Below are 15475 nucleotides of genomic sequence, written 5' to 3'. Positions count from 1 at the left end.
ATAACACACAAGACACTGTATTAATTATGAAGCTGTTGGCCTTGCTTGTTTCTTACTGGCTAGCTCTGACTTAAGTATTTCTCTCACCGGAGAAAAGGGTCTGAACTTCTTAGCCTATGGCAGCTACATGGTGACTCCCTGTATTTCTCCTTCCCAGAGTCCTCCTGGATTCCTAGTCCCACCTATCTTGCTTCCCTATTGGCCAACAGTGCTTTATTGACATATACACAGGACTTCCCCATCACTTGTCAACTTTGACATACCTGGAAAGAAGGGATCCTAACTGAGAAAATGCCTTCATCAAATTGCCCTGTAGGCAAGCCTGTAGGGCATTTTCTTGGTTATGACTGATATAGAAGTGCCCTGGTGACCAGGGCCAGTGTGGCCCCTCAGCAGTGGTCCTGAGCTGTACAAGAAAGTGGGTTAATCAAACCATAAGAATCAGGCCAGTAAGCAGTGTTTCTCTATGGCTTCTACCTCAGTTCCTGTCTCCAGGTTTCTCCTGTGACTTCCCTCAGTAGCAGAGTGTGGCCTGAGAGCTGTATTAAACTCTTTTATCCTCACATTGCTTTGGCCACAGCAATAGATACTCTAACTAAGACATATACTATCGAGTGGTTTTATTCAGAGATACTGAAAAAGGAAATACAACTGTACATCGTGTCAGATGACTGTAAATCTCAGCAGTGGGAGGTAAAGTCAGGAGAACTGGGGTTCAGGATCATCCTTGTACTACATAGTGTTTGGAGTCACCCTCTCTCAGAAAACAGAAAGAGGACACAGAAATCAATTATAAGGCATTTTGATTACCATTCCTTATCAACTTTTCCCTTCTGCTTCAACAGATTTGTAATTGTGAACTTTGCATAAACAGAATAGTATAATTGTCTTGTTTAGCATAGCATTTTCAAGGTTTCCATAACAAGTCCTAAGTAGTCTACAATTCTTTCTTAGAAAGCATTGAAATTTATGGCTGTTGCTACTCCCATGTCCAACGCGCACATACACACACACACAAAAACATGTGTGTGAGAGTTTAATGCAGCTAGAATAGTCCCAGTGATGAGGGATAAAATATAGAAATTGGCTGGGTAGTTTAGATTAAGAAGACACCAAAAAATACAAAGAATAGTCATGTAGCTCTGTTACTTTGATCGAGTTTTCTTAGTCCTTACTCAAAAAAGCATAGCTTTTTCTTCTTTCCCATCTTTCTTTCGGATACTGGCCAACACCTAAGCATGTTTTCTCTACCTGCAGGCTTTCTTACTTCCTCTGAAGCTATCCCTCTTCCACTACATAGTTGCTTGCTGACACATGGGGGCTTGCTGACCCCCAATGCTGAACATGCCAGCCTAACTCAAAAAGCATGAATGGCTTCCTCCCTTCTTCCTCTACAGATCCCAACCCCAGTCCCTCTCAATACACACTCTACAACTGCCACGGTTTACAGCTTGCCCACCAAACACCAATAAAAATTGTTGTTGAGCTTCCCCTGAGTCCATTTTTAAATTCTTTTATTAACGAGACTAAATCCAAAGAGGGGACCTTAATTTTCTCAGTAATGCATGGTGCGCAGAGAAGGGCCCCCTTAAATCTTCCAAGTAACACCGGCATAAGCAATCAGTACCATTCTAATTTTGTAGCTATGGATATTTGCCTGAAATGATAAAGGCTCTGGGATTATCTGCCCCTGCCTGCACTCGTGTGCATGAACAAGCTTTATTTTGGTTGAGAAACTTCAATTAGAGAAAACAAGAGACAAGCCTGGGAACATTAATATGGAGAGAATGCTATTTTTTCACAGCTGTACCAGTGTCTCAGTATAGAAAAATACCATTTCTTTTATATATGAATATTATTACAAAAAGTCAGCCCCACCTTTTCTTCCTTAGAGAGCTTTGAAACTGGTGATTGTCACCACCCTCACTCCTAACACACACACACACACACACACACACACACACAAGAAACGGGTGAGTGTGTGTGTGTGTGTGTGAGAGAGAGAGAGAGAGAGAGAGAGAGAGAGAGAGAGAGAGAGAGAGAGAGAGAGAGAGAGAGAGAGACTGAAACACTGGAAAACCATCAAGGAAAGACTTGCTTTTAATAAATTCGAGTTTCAATGCTGGCATGGTATCCAAAATATAATTTTCCCAATAGAGAATTAACCACTCAGATAATGCATAGAAAATTACACTAGGAACTTAATGCTTCCTTTGTAATTCTAACTCTAAATTAACATACAGATTAACATACAAATGCAAACATGACTAACTTATAGAATTGAGAAGTCTTAGAATGCTATGTATTCCAGATTTTCTTTTTGGCTCTCAAGAGTGATGACTGGATGTTCACATCATTGTGTGACATTCCTCTCTCACACCTTGTTGTGATGTCAGCATATAACCCATCTGACGTGAATAAAAAGGTTCTCCATTATAAAAAGAACACTCTATAAATAAATTTAAAATCCATATCCTCCAGGCAGTAAAACTCAGAACAAGAATACATAAAGCTACAAGTTGAAAACGCTGCTTCACTGTGCTACATAAAATATGTATATACAGGTCAGGCTATGTGACATGTAAATAAATTATAAATATCTACCATAATTCAGAGATGGGAATCAGACAATCTGACTACCTAAGCGGGAGTAAATTGTATATGACATAGTACATACCACTTAAAAAATCATCCTTTAAGGCAGGTGTGGTAGGATACACCTGACCTGTCATTCCAACACTTGGGAGGCAGACAAAAAGGAGGATCATTATGAGTTTACGGCCAGCCTGGACTCCATAAAGAAAAGCAGGCAATCTTGGACTCCACTGTGAGTCCTTGTCCCTCAAATGTTATATAGTCCTTTCTGAAGAGATGAACACAGCTCATAAGATTCATGAAACTAATGAAACCCACAAGGTTCAGGAAATTCATAGGAGTTACAAGATTCACAAAACCCTTTCCCAAGCAGTCAGCACTCAGAGATATGACTGCTTGGTGGGCTTGTCTGCACTTTTTACGGGGAGTTTCAGGGATGCAGTTTTCTTGAGAGGTCACCCATGCTAGGATGGGCCCTTGGTTGATGCAACTGCCCTTGAGTCGTCCACACTCCTGTAAACAACCCCTCACTCATGTTCCTATAAGTAACTCCAGTCAATTCACTCTCTCAATAAAACAGATTGATATAGAATAGTGTCATTGGTTTGTCATGCGTGCCCTACCTAGGTAAACAGACATTTGTTCATGTCTCCCCCTGGAAGCGGCATAACACTAAAAGAAAAAAGAAATCAACTTTAAGTATTATTTCTGCTTTTACAATCTCTGTGTACACTGCTTCTTCTATATCGAATGCTCAACACAATCCTCAGTTTTTAACTCAAATAAGAAAAAAACACACATTGGGAGTTGAAAGCAATCACCTGTGTGCCAGCCTTTATCCCTTAAGTTGGTACAGGACCTGCAGTGCAAATAATAGCACATGGTAGTGGAAAGCAGAGATAATGCCTACAGTTATCCGAGGAGAATTGAAATGTGAGGCAAACTTCACATTTACCTGCCCAGTGGGTACACCAACACAAATCACTTCAATCCCCATCTTACCCATACTGAAAACCCTTTCTAGCAACTCAGCTTTTGGCTGATCTCTCTCTCTCTCTCTCTCTCTCTCTCTCTCTCTCTCTCTCTCTCTCTCTCTCTCTCTCTCTGCTCTCGCTCGCTCCACCCACCAATGGCACACCTCACACCTTGGACCTTAACATCAAACAGAACTGCTAGAGGGAGCAGCTTAAAAAGTCTTCCTGGGTAGGGCACAGTGGCTCATGTTTATAATCCCATCACTAGGGAGGCAGAAGCAGGAGGATAACTCCAAGCTCCAGGCCGGCTTCAAATGAACAACAAACCCCCTCTGGAATGGCTCAACTCATTAGTTTATTGAACTAGCCATCCATTAGTTTTTGAACTTACAGCCCTACACCCACCCTATTCCTTTGTGCCTATCAGTTACCTCTTCGTGTAGACACTATTCAGTCATTTCAGAACAGTATCCCTATGCTCAGGAACTACTGCTCCCTAGTTCCCACAGAATCTTTTTGTCTTCTGTCTCACCTGGTAAATCTACCTCTCTCATATGAAGAACAAAATGTTGCAAAGCCAATCAATGGCTCATTTCTTTTACTCATCTGTCCAATCAATACCTACTCAGCAGTAAGTACAAGCAGCAAAAACCATATTCCTATTTGGAAATTCATTTTATAGTGGCCTATATTTTTTTATGAATTTCCTAAAAATATTTCAAACACTGGAGCATCCAGACATCACTTCCACACAATCCCCTGCTCTGTGCAGCAGTCTCACTGCGGCAGATCTGGGTGGACACACCTTTCTTTTGGGTCCTCTAGACTACACCATCCTGCTCTGTTTTCCCCTTCATCCACAGCCTTGCTCCTTTGCTGACTGAATGAGGGCATTCCTCTGTCTTCCAGTCACAGTCCCCCTGCTCTAGACATGCATGTGTCATCATCCCTTGGCAATTCATTTCCACAGTGCACTTCCTACAAAGTTGTACAGTTCACGTGGATGAGGGGCAAAATCTACCTGCCGGTATCTTTTTCTTCTTTCCTGAGCTAAATACTGTCCCACCCGTTGGAAATTTCACTGCACCTGCCCTTCGACCTAACGCAGATGATCTTGATTGATGTAGAATCTGAAGGGATGCAAGCCAGCTATTCAGAAACAGAATGAAATGAATAGTAGGTACCACAGATGAGAAGGAAGAGGAAAAGATATGCACGTCAAAAAGAGCAGCGTTACATAGGATGAAATACCTAGTGATGTAATGCACACCAGGAACACTAAAGGAATAATATAGCATTACTTATTGAAAACTGGCGGCTAAAAGACCAAATTTTAGGTACTCTTGTTAAGAGTACTGAAGAGATGACTCAGTGGGTAAGAGTATGTATGGCTCTTGCACATAACCCAAGTTCAGTTCCCAGCACCCATGTTGGGCAGCTCTCAGCCATCTGTAACTTCAGGGCTAGATGAACTTGATGCCTCTGCCTTCTACAGGCACTTGTATTCATGTGCAAATACATCCACGCAGGCACACACAGACACAAGAGTCTTTTTTAAATAAAATAATTTTAATAAACAAATTAATGGGCTCCAAAGAGAAGTGAAGAATTACAGATTTACTTGCTTCTCTTTAGTAACCATTGTGTGTGTGTACATCTACATATATAGGGACACACACACGTACATATGTACTCGTATGCCAAAACATGGGGCTGTGCACCTTAAAACATACACTAAACAAAAATCTTTAAAACTGAAGGTTAAGATGTATTTCTCTCCTTAAAAATGCTCCCACAGAATGCCCAAATGGTACAAACGAATTCACATTCCCCAGGTCCTGAGGCTATAATTACAGCTGCCCTGACAATCTCCCTCTCCCTCAAACTGCACCTTCACCCAAGTCACCAAAATTACTGCACATACTTCCATAGGAACTTCCAAATCTTTCCAAGTTCCTTATTAGTAATAGCCTTCATTAGTCTCTGCTCCCTCCAGTTCATTATGAGTACTCCCCAGGCATGACTGAACCATACTAACTGGGCAGGTCTCCACTGCTCCACCAAACAATAGATGTAAGTAAAAATGCCTCGTCCCAGGATATACCTCACAACCTGGGGAGACTTACGTGTTTGCTAGAGCAACATGTTGTGCCTTACTCATTCTTCATAGAGCTTCAGTATAACAAATTCTCCCTGGTAATGCTGGAACGAGCCTAGGTATTCATGGTCTTATATAATCATATCAGTAGTGGGGTCATTCCCTGTCCCACATCTGTTTTCTCTTATTCTAGTAATAGAATTTCATTTTCCTTTAGGGAACTGGCCCTCCCCAAATGTTGGACTGCCTAGCAGAGATCAACATTTCACTCACTTCAAAGCTAGACATGTGGCCCAAGATGACCCACCCATGAACCACTGTCCCCTTGGACAGATGGCGGGCCCAAATGTGCGGGACATGACCCCATTCAATAATCAGAACACACTTTGGGGGGTTAATGACACTGCTAGATAAAAGAATTACTAAGACTCGCATGAGTTTTGATGCTTTGGAGAAAGCATTTGCCTGAGAATGAAGCTCACATGGGAAAATGAAGAAATCACAGACATTACCATCACCTCTGGCTTATGGACTAGTCAAGCCCACAGTCACTCTTTTAAAAAAAACCTGGCTGTACATGTTCAGAATTTGCAATTCTTCACACGAAGAAGGTACACAAATGCCTAAGAACTGACTAGGAGGCTGACTGCCTTAGATACACCTCTGTCTGGATTGTGAACACTCCTGGGGTCAAACTCATTAATATTTCTGTAATAAAGCAAACCAATGCTGTAGCTAATGGAGGTAGTTTAGGTCAGACTAGACTTTGCTGTGAAAAAGGTATAGACCACATAAATTCTGTAAACTTTTTTCACCTGCTGTTTGCAGAACTGTGAATGAAAGCATTGCACGTAGAGCCACCTTAACTAGGGAGTTCATTTTGCATCGGCTTGCCAGTTCGCGTATGTAAGTGGCTGTGGTTGGCTTTTGCACACCTCTACCTAAAATGGTTCCTGTTGCATTCTTTATAGGCCTCCAATGCTTCAAGTTTTACTTCTCCACTATTCTTTCATAGGCATTCACAGTGGGGTTAAGTTAAAAAGCTGTTACTTTGATAACTGAAATAAAAAGCCCCCCAGTCCCTACACTGGAGGTAATTGGTGAATTCCAGGCCTGCCCAACCAGAAGACTTGAAGGTTTGCTTGGCTGATCAGGTGCCTCAAGCTCAAACTGTGTTCATGGCTCTTAGCCTTCGGTCACCTCTTAGGGAAACGAGGTACAACTCTGTCTCCTCTGCCTTTGGTTCCTCTTTATACCCCGAAGGGAAACCGCAGAAATCTGGAAAAAATCACAACTGCTACACCCCACAAGACCCCAGCTACCACAATATTCATTCATTTTCCTTTGAGCTACTCTCTAGGGTCCTTACAGAACATAAAATGCTCTTGGTGTCCTATTTTAGCCAAATAGTCATCTTCATTACCAGCACTGCTGATTTTAGCAGCAAGCCCCCTAAACGGGCTGAACAGTGGTGCCCTGTTGTATAAACAAGGAACAGAGGGTCAGGTGAGTTAACAAAAGGAAAGACCCCTGTCTCACACACACACACACACACACATACACACACACACACACACACACACAGACACTCTCCCACTCCTGTTTTCTTTCTGCTTTCAATTTTCTCCAAGGATTCATTCAATCAACATGTTTATTGATATTAATTGCTCTCTTTGGTACCCTCAGATATAGAACTGTGCTCTGTGGAAACTAATGAGAACACTACACAAGTAATTTCACCCTTAACCGTGTAGTGTTTAATTTTATAAAACCAAAAATGGACAAATACATAAACATCTCTGCACATATGTATCTTCCAACAAGCATGAATGTGCATAGGCCTTCATTCTATCACATGGGAAGCCAAAGCCAGCTTGTCAGCAAACCAACCTGACTAGGCTGAGTGATGTGGTCTCGAGGCAAAACAATACCTGGACCGCTTCAGCCTTGGGAAGAATCCAGGCTTTACTTCACAGAACTTGAACGAATAACACAAATACCCCTCCCATCCCAAGGGGTGTTCCTGGGTCAGGACTCCCTTTCTCTGGACATTTTCCCAGCGTACTATCCTGCTTGTCTGGCTGACCTTTCAAGTTAAAAGCCCTGGAAAGAAGCCCATGAAAGATTGTGATAAGGCAAATTCAACAGCTTTGGGGCTCACAAAAGCGGTTTTCAAAAGTTAAAAAGGACCCCAAAGGTCTCACATAAGCCATTCTTTGTCTATGAGGTTAACACAACAGACCCCCACACACACTCCATCATCATCAGGCCATGGCCTTTGATTGCTTTTTCTAGTCAAGGTTTCCCTGTTCTGATTCAGTCCATCATGAGAAATATGCATATGAGAGCAGCTAGCCAAGGCAGGGCTGAGGTCCTTGGTTACGAAGAGCCATCCTGGGCAAGGCCAGATGTATCACACAGGAATGAAACTGGGATTAACCATCCATTTACTCTCATGTTTACAAAATGCCTACAGATTTACGAGGGGGGAATTCCTATCAGGCTAGCCGCATCCCCCTATGCTGTCCATGAACACCTGGAATTCACTCCACAACATTCATCAGCACTTCAGCATCCTGTTATCCACAGGTCAAAACTAATCAGGAAATGAGACAGCAGCATCTTTAATGGAGGTTCTTCCCGCTCAAGAGCTTTTCCTGCTTACCTGGAAAATTATACTGGGTTATTTGTACACATAGCATTCAGTTTTAATATGTAAATTCAAATATGATTCAGCAGAATACACTAAGGTAAAATGCTCGTAATAATTATTCTTCAGACAATTTCAGTTTCAGAGAGCATCTCACGTAGCCCAGGTTGACCTCAAATTCACTATATAGCTGAATATGACCTTGAACTTCCAATCCATGAACCACCGTGCCCAATTTAGGTTGCCCTAGGGACTGAACTCAGCTCTTTGTACAATACTACTAACTAAGTTACATCCCTAGTCCTCATTCTTTACATACTGTCTTTCCTTCCTTCCATCTCAAGCAAGCTTAGATGCTACAGTAAAGATAAATGAGGGAAGATGGTACCATCCAGGGAATTCAGCTCTCATTGTTTAAGCTCAACATAAAACTGTTTTGAAACTGTCTTAAATGGTTAGTTGAAATAGAAAATCATCCTCCCTGTGTACAAAACTCACCTGACTTAGCCATGAAAATTCACTTTCTCGACATCTACATTTTGTATCTCCCATTTAAAAAAAAGTTCTCCTTTCACCATATCTAAATAACATTTAGGGCTCACATTTTAATCTTTCTCCTCTGATTCAAATTCAACAAACATTCTATGGCAGGCCTGTGTGCTGAGCAGCACATAGTTAACCCACTCTGTTATCTCAAGGTTTATCACTTTACAGACAGACGCACAGGGGTACCGTTGAGTTCAGTGACTTACATAGCCTCCCTAGTAGCCTCTGCAGATTCCACACCCATATGGTCTCTGGGGGAGTCTTGTGTCAAGCAAACCCCAGGATAGCTTCCATTTGGCTTTACTCTTGTGGAGACTTGCTCAAAAGGTGACATGGCTGGTGGTGAGGACTGCTATCGGTAATCTCTGGCTTGGAATCAATGACTAAAGGCAATTCACAGAAGGATAAATACAGCAACTACACATTGCAAACCATTTGTTCACAAGAGATCTTCTGCCTGGATTCAAATAACCAGAAATTAATTCCTCTCTACACAGATCTATTCTACCAACAATTAACAATATGGATCTGACCTTATTCCTTTATATTTCAATTCCCTAACCAGTAGACTGTTAACTCAAAGACTCAGGGGATCCAGTTAGTAACAGAGGACAAAGGCCTCTTCTTCTTGTACAAGCAGGCCAACAGCCATGCCTAACTCCTACCCTTAGGCATTCCAATAGGGGCTGGTAGTTCTAGATACTCCAGGGGCTCCTAGTCAGAGCTCAGCTTGCCAACTCCAGGCATCCCACAGCTGACATAGCAAGCAAAACTTGATATATGCTGAGGAAATGACAACGACTAGCAATGATTATGACTAGGCATCACTTCAGAATTTTAAACCATAAGCATTTCATAGAATGAGAGCATTTTATGAAAATCTAAGAATGCATAATACTATCTCCATAACCAGAGGAAACACAGCCCTCATTGCTGCTCCCGTCTAGAGGTCCTCTTTTGCTTGTTTGCTTATCCCGTTACTCTGAACATTCTATCTTCCGTGAACAGAAAAGAGACGCAGCCCCCTTCACTTCTCTACAGAAATCTCCAGGCCACAAATCTTACCTTTAAATGTTAACATGCTACACAAAGCACTGCATTGATATTCCAAGTAGACAGCCAACACTGTAGCTTCACTGTGGTAAAAATTCACTACTTTACTCATCTAAATATTGTATCGTATATATGTGTGTCTACACACCACCAGGATCATAAATGACTTCAGAAATAACAAACAAGTTCTTGGTCCAATTTGTGACACATGAGATAACACCCGGGACTCACAGCACAAAACGTGAAAACATTCCAGAGACATTGGCAAATTATTTACTGCCCTAAGCTGCACCACAGCTGGTTTATTGCTGGAAAGAAAGAATAACAAAAGGATGTCTAAAGTGTTAAAAGGTCAGTGCAGTAAAGGATGAATACGAAATACATTCTGCCTTTATAGTGCCATGATCTTGCACACAAGAACTCAATTTACCCAGCTGAAGCCAAAAGCTTGTCCTCCTTTGATTTGCACAAGAATGTTTTACACTGTACAATAGCAGATCTTTTTACACTAGGTATTGCATCAATTCAGCAGTCCTCTATAACCCAGGAGAGCTGTATTTCCACAATGTGGTTGTAAAAACCACAGTAAATAGTATTTCGTGTTATGTATATACAAACTTTCTTAGTATTACTTCTGACATGGAGAGCTGTGACTCTTCTCTATAAAGACATTTGTAAAAAGTCAGGAGAGGTTATAGGACACTGACTTGTTTGCTTGTTTAATGTGGATAAGATAACCTTGCTCCTCTCTCACTAGAGGCCATAGGATTCTGCAATCTAAGCTCTATTCTAAGTCCAGGAGGACAGAAGTGTCTCTCTACCCTTGCAAGCTAAGAAGCCTTCTACTGTCAACAAGTCCAGGTCCTTCTAAACTACATGTCAGTGAGCAGTGGGTGACTGGGTATTTTCTTCCAGTCCTCTGAGCTACCCAACTAGAATTCAGGGACATGGTGGTTTACTGTTTCCTTCTGCACACTGGGTGAAGGGTTCTCTAGATGGCAAGATCCACAGAGGGGCCATCCTGGACCAGAGTCTTGGGTCCCCATCACGGCTGTGCAGGTTGGGATCAGTCTCCTGTCCCAGTGTCCTGATGTGTCCTATGTCATTTGTGTACCAACATTGTTTTTGAAATTAAAAATGAAGTATGGCCGGGCTTTGGTGGCACACGCCTTTAATCCCAGCACTCGGGAGGCAGAGGCAGGCGGATCTCTGTGAGTTCGAGGCCAGGCTGGACCGACAGCCTCCAAAACAGAGAAACCCTGTCTCGTAAAAACAAAAAACAAAACAAAAAAAAAGAATGAAGTATGGTTTGAGAACTTTGCCTCCCAGATGCTGCTGACATAGAAGATGTTTAATGTTGGCTGAACTGAAAATGTCTCCTGAAAGGTTATAAATGTGTTCTTTATGTCTTTTAGCCTTCCGGTCAGTAATACTGAGGTATATTTGGTACTCAACTGTAAGTTTTGGTTAAAACAACTTGAATGGACCCCGTGTTTCTTTCACAGAAGAGGTCAAGAGAACCCCCAATGGGTGATTTCCTGAAGGTGACAGGCACTCAGACAACAAAATCTGGCTGGTTGCTCTAACTTCTTTAGGGGACTGAGAGAATGGTGGAGACATAAACCATGCCCCTTGCCCTGATCTCAGCCCTCCACCGAACTGGCTTCTCTGGAATACAACCTCCCTCCCTCTGCAGGGTAAAGAGCAAGACCTTCCCGTCCTGCCCTCTGAACCCTCACAGCTGCTCCCCAGCTTATTTCTAGAAGCAGGCAAAGGAGCTCTTTCCCACAACGGCCAGAGCTGGGTGGGGACTGCCCCTGACATCCTAGGCACAGAGTTCAAAGGAAATGGGCTCAGAAACCATCTGTGCCCTCTTGCTTCAGCAGTACCAATGGTCACAGAATTCTGTCCCGTGGCCTTGAAGCACCGTGTAAACACACCAAAATGCCCCTGCGGCCCTCAGGTAGGAACCTTAGCTTTACACTCAACCGTAGTCAGAGCTACAACAGGACTCCCTCCTTGGAACGATCTCAAATCAAGTTGTAAGGTCCTTAAGAGGGGCACTTACAGACCTCTCTCCAGCCCTGTTTCTGGTAGGGACACTGGAAAGAGGACGAAATCTAGGGCTTTTGGCCAGAATATGAATCGGTAGCGCTGCCAGGGTACTATAAAAATATATTGGCATTTCCCTCAGCAAGGCAAATCAAACGAAAACCAACCAAAGGCAACTCATCAAAACATTCCTGCCACAGACTGCAACAGGGTATTTCATGTTTCACCCTAATAGAAGATTCCCAAGTTCCCGGAGCAGAACCCGGGTCAATGGCTTTCAAGGTCTCTCAGGTCCCTCCCCACCCAGCTCTGGGGGCCCACATTTGGATCCCAGCCAGGCGAACCAGCAGCCAGGACCCCTCTAAATCTGTTCTTCCCTCCTGGTGTCCCGCCCCCTTCCTCTCTCCTCCCACCCCAGTTCCAGTTGAAGCCCAGGCTCCCCAGAGCCCTGTAGTTACTTGGCCCAAGAGGTTAATCCAGGAGGCTTTCCCCCTCCCAATTGGGTCCAGCGGCTCACTACTTGGTCTCCCAATGGTCTCTACCTTCCCAGTCACGATTACTTTCAAGGGTGTTTCCTCTGGCTAGTAGAACTCCCGGGGACTGTCCAAAGGTCCAAGGCGAGTCTGAGCCAGTGCAGGGGCACTTCAGATTTTCCAAAGACTCTACCTGTCCCGTACAGCTTGTAAAAACAAATTAAACAGAGATCCCAGAAACTTGGGGCATGTGTGTGACTGTGCGAGGAACGCGCGGGCTAGAGCATCGCCCTAGAGTTCGGGCCGCAGCTGCAGAAGTACATCTGGAATAGGGGGATGGGTCCAAGCAGAGGTGACAAGAAGACCCCAACAGCTAGTTTCTACGTGCAGTGCCTGAGCACCGAGAGTTTAGTTACCTGTCCTACGTTGATGAATCCGTACTTGCTGGCTATGCGGTCGGCCTCAGCGAAGCCGCCTGCGATCTTCACCGCCCAGTGGTTGGTGTAGACGCGCGTCCGGCACACTGGGAGCAGGCAGCCGGCGAGCAGCGCCAGCACGCACAGCAGGTCCCGCCGTCCCGGGCGGCAGCAGCGGCTCCCCCAGCCCCAGCCCATGGTCCCGGTGCTTCGCCGCCTTCGCTCCCCGGGCTGCTGGCTAGCGCGCTAAGCGGGGCACACAACTAACTTCTCCGGCCTGGGCCGGCGGGGCGCACAACCGGGAGCGGTCGGTAGGAGGCAGAGAGCCCGAGAGCTGAGCGAAAAGGAGCGAAGCAGCGAGCCTCTGGCAGGCTCCTTGACCATCCGTGGGACAGCGGGGACCCGGGCTCTGGGCTGGCGGGGTGGTGGGCGAGCACTCCCCGGCTGGCACAGGAGGCGATGGAGTGGGACTGGCGCCTCCGCCGAGGGCTCTCCCTGCTCCGCTCCTGCACTCTTCGGCTGCCTCTCGCTCTTCAAGGGGCCCCGGAGCACGGCGGAGACGACCGGTCCGAGCGCAGACAACGACCGGGCGCCCCCTCTACTCGCTTGCTCGCCCGCTCGTTGCGCTCCCTCCGGCTCTGAGCAGCGCGCGGGGACTGTGAGTGGCGACGGCAGCGGCGCCCGCTCCGCATAAATGACTCCCCCGCCCCCCCGAGCACCCCTCCTTTCCCACATCTCCCTCCTCCATTCCACCGCCCTCACGAGCCCGGCTCAGCCAGGCGCCATCCAGGTCCTAGCGCCTCCCGGTTCTCCCAGCTTTAACCTCCAGGGTCGGGGGGGCAGCTTACACTAGTCTCCCTTAGAGGACTGAGAGGAGAGCACCGCTGGGGTCTTGGTTTCTATCCTTTTCTCTCCACCAGGATGTATTTGAATTAATTTGCCACTACTCTGTGAAGTCTAAGATTTACACGACAATGAGAGGGAAGCAAGGCAAAGATTCATTCATCCTGGCTCTAAACATCCTGCACTAACTAAGCATTTTAAGGTCACTGGTGTCTCAATTGCAGAACAAATAACTCGAGATTTGCACTCGGCTAATTCTTTATGCTTTTCAGCAACTGTTTATTTTGTACATTCTGCTCCCGGGAGAAGCTGCCACAGGGACAGTTAAGACACATCCACTCTTACAAAAGCCACAGCTAAGTCTGTCGCCTGCTGACTTTAGAGATCAGCCCTTCTGATACTCAGCAGCAACAGCACAGGAGAATGAAATCCCAGGCTTGGAATGAGAAAAGATAGTTTTTATGAAAATCTGGAATGAAAGAGAATGGGCAAGTGTTGGTTCCAAGGGAGTGGCCATTCCCTGGTTGGATTGCATAGCCTAGGGCTTCATTTTCTTCATCAAGTGGAGTTTTCCAACTTTTCCAAGCTTAAGGAGGGAACGGTGCAGGGTGGTAATATAAAAGGGACCATAGTGAAAGTCAGATCAAATAGCATGCCTGCCTTAAAGCACAATGACTTCAGACACAGCAGGGCACCCTGCTGGCCCTCTTCAAACTTCACCAACCACACTGTCTTTTTGTAGTTAAAGGACCAATGAGTGACTTATTGAAAAAGAAAAATTAGCCCTTATGAAATGGTTCACCTAGCCTTAAAAGGGGCAGTTGTCCTGAATTTCCATCTCCTTTTCCCCTCTTCTCCCATTCCTTATCTTTCTGCCTAAACACTGGTTGAGTGTGTCTGAGATTAACCCATCACAGGATGGTTTTATTATCTGCACCATCCCTTCGAACTTAATTCTACTAGAATCCAGGAGCATAAATGTTATGACATTTTGCATATCATATAAATATACTATGGTTTTGAACATTTCAAACAAAATCAAAATAACAATATCCCTATGATACAGGTCAAGAGGTAGATGAGAAAAATGGGTACCTTTTTCCAAAAGGCTATGTATTCTATTGATTGGTTTATTTGGCCAGTTTAACACATCTTTAAGAGGACCTGGTATGGGTCCTATCACATTGTGCTGAACATTGTGGGGAGGGGGAGACACAAAATATTGGTGAAATTTAGGCTCAGAATTCTCTAGAGTAAACATGGCTCTTTGTTATTCCCATTAGTTTGGTAAAGAGAGAAGCATAGGCACTATGTTTGACTTTAGAGTGTTGGTGCAGTCTAACTACTGGCCAGCCCCTTTGGACACAGCTCTTACCCCCTATACCATGGATCCCAGAGTAAGGGGGTGGGCAGGCAGGGAGGGAGCGAGGGAGGGAGGGAGAGAGGGAGGGAGGGAGGGAGATTGATTTGTTAACTACCACCCAGACCTTCTGCTTCTATGCCACTAAATGTTCCCGAGCTCCAGACAGAACAAATAAGTTCACTAAAGAGCTAAATCTCAGCACATCTATAAGGGACTGAATTGGATAGATTTGCTCTCTCTTAGGCAAAAGAGCTTGTCTGACTTTGATCTGAAAGAGGGTGGTCACAGCCCAAAGTACTTTGAGAGTCAAGTTTGAAGCATGACATGAGATTTCTTTCTAGGTTTCTGGAATTCTATCAACAGCACAAAAGAAAACAAAACAAAAACAAACACACTTCTCTTGAAAACCATG

General features: G+C 44.6%; 1 protein-coding gene and 1 non-coding gene across 4 annotated transcripts in view; one reads left to right on the top strand and one right to left on the bottom strand.

The window, feature by feature from the left end:
• The window catches only part of Pcsk5 (proprotein convertase subtilisin/kexin type 5), a 411139-nt gene extending 398080 nt beyond the window's left edge, over window positions 1-13059 (bottom strand). For all 3 annotated transcript variants that reach the window (XM_040746607.1, XM_040746615.1, XM_040746617.1), the window contains exon 1: window positions 12858-13059. In XM_040746607.1, the coding sequence (XP_040602541.1) occupies window positions 12858-13055 (198 nt within the window). In that variant the 5' untranslated portion in view covers window positions 13056-13059. The remainder of the gene's footprint in view (window positions 1-12857) is intronic.
• Window positions 2315-2414, top strand: LOC121135656. Its single transcript, XR_005872757.1, has one exon. It is a non-coding gene; the product is annotated as a small nucleolar RNA U13 (small nucleolar RNA).
• Window positions 13060-15475: the final 2416 nt, after the last annotated feature.

Source organism: Mesocricetus auratus, unplaced genomic scaffold, assembly GCF_017639785.1.
Source record: "Mesocricetus auratus isolate SY011 unplaced genomic scaffold, BCM_Maur_2.0 Super-Scaffold_4256, whole genome shotgun sequence".
NCBI lineage: Eukaryota > Metazoa > Chordata > Mammalia > Rodentia > Cricetidae > Mesocricetus > Mesocricetus auratus.
Note: the sequence above shows the minus strand (reverse complement) of the source record. Positions and strands in the feature narration are given on the sequence as shown.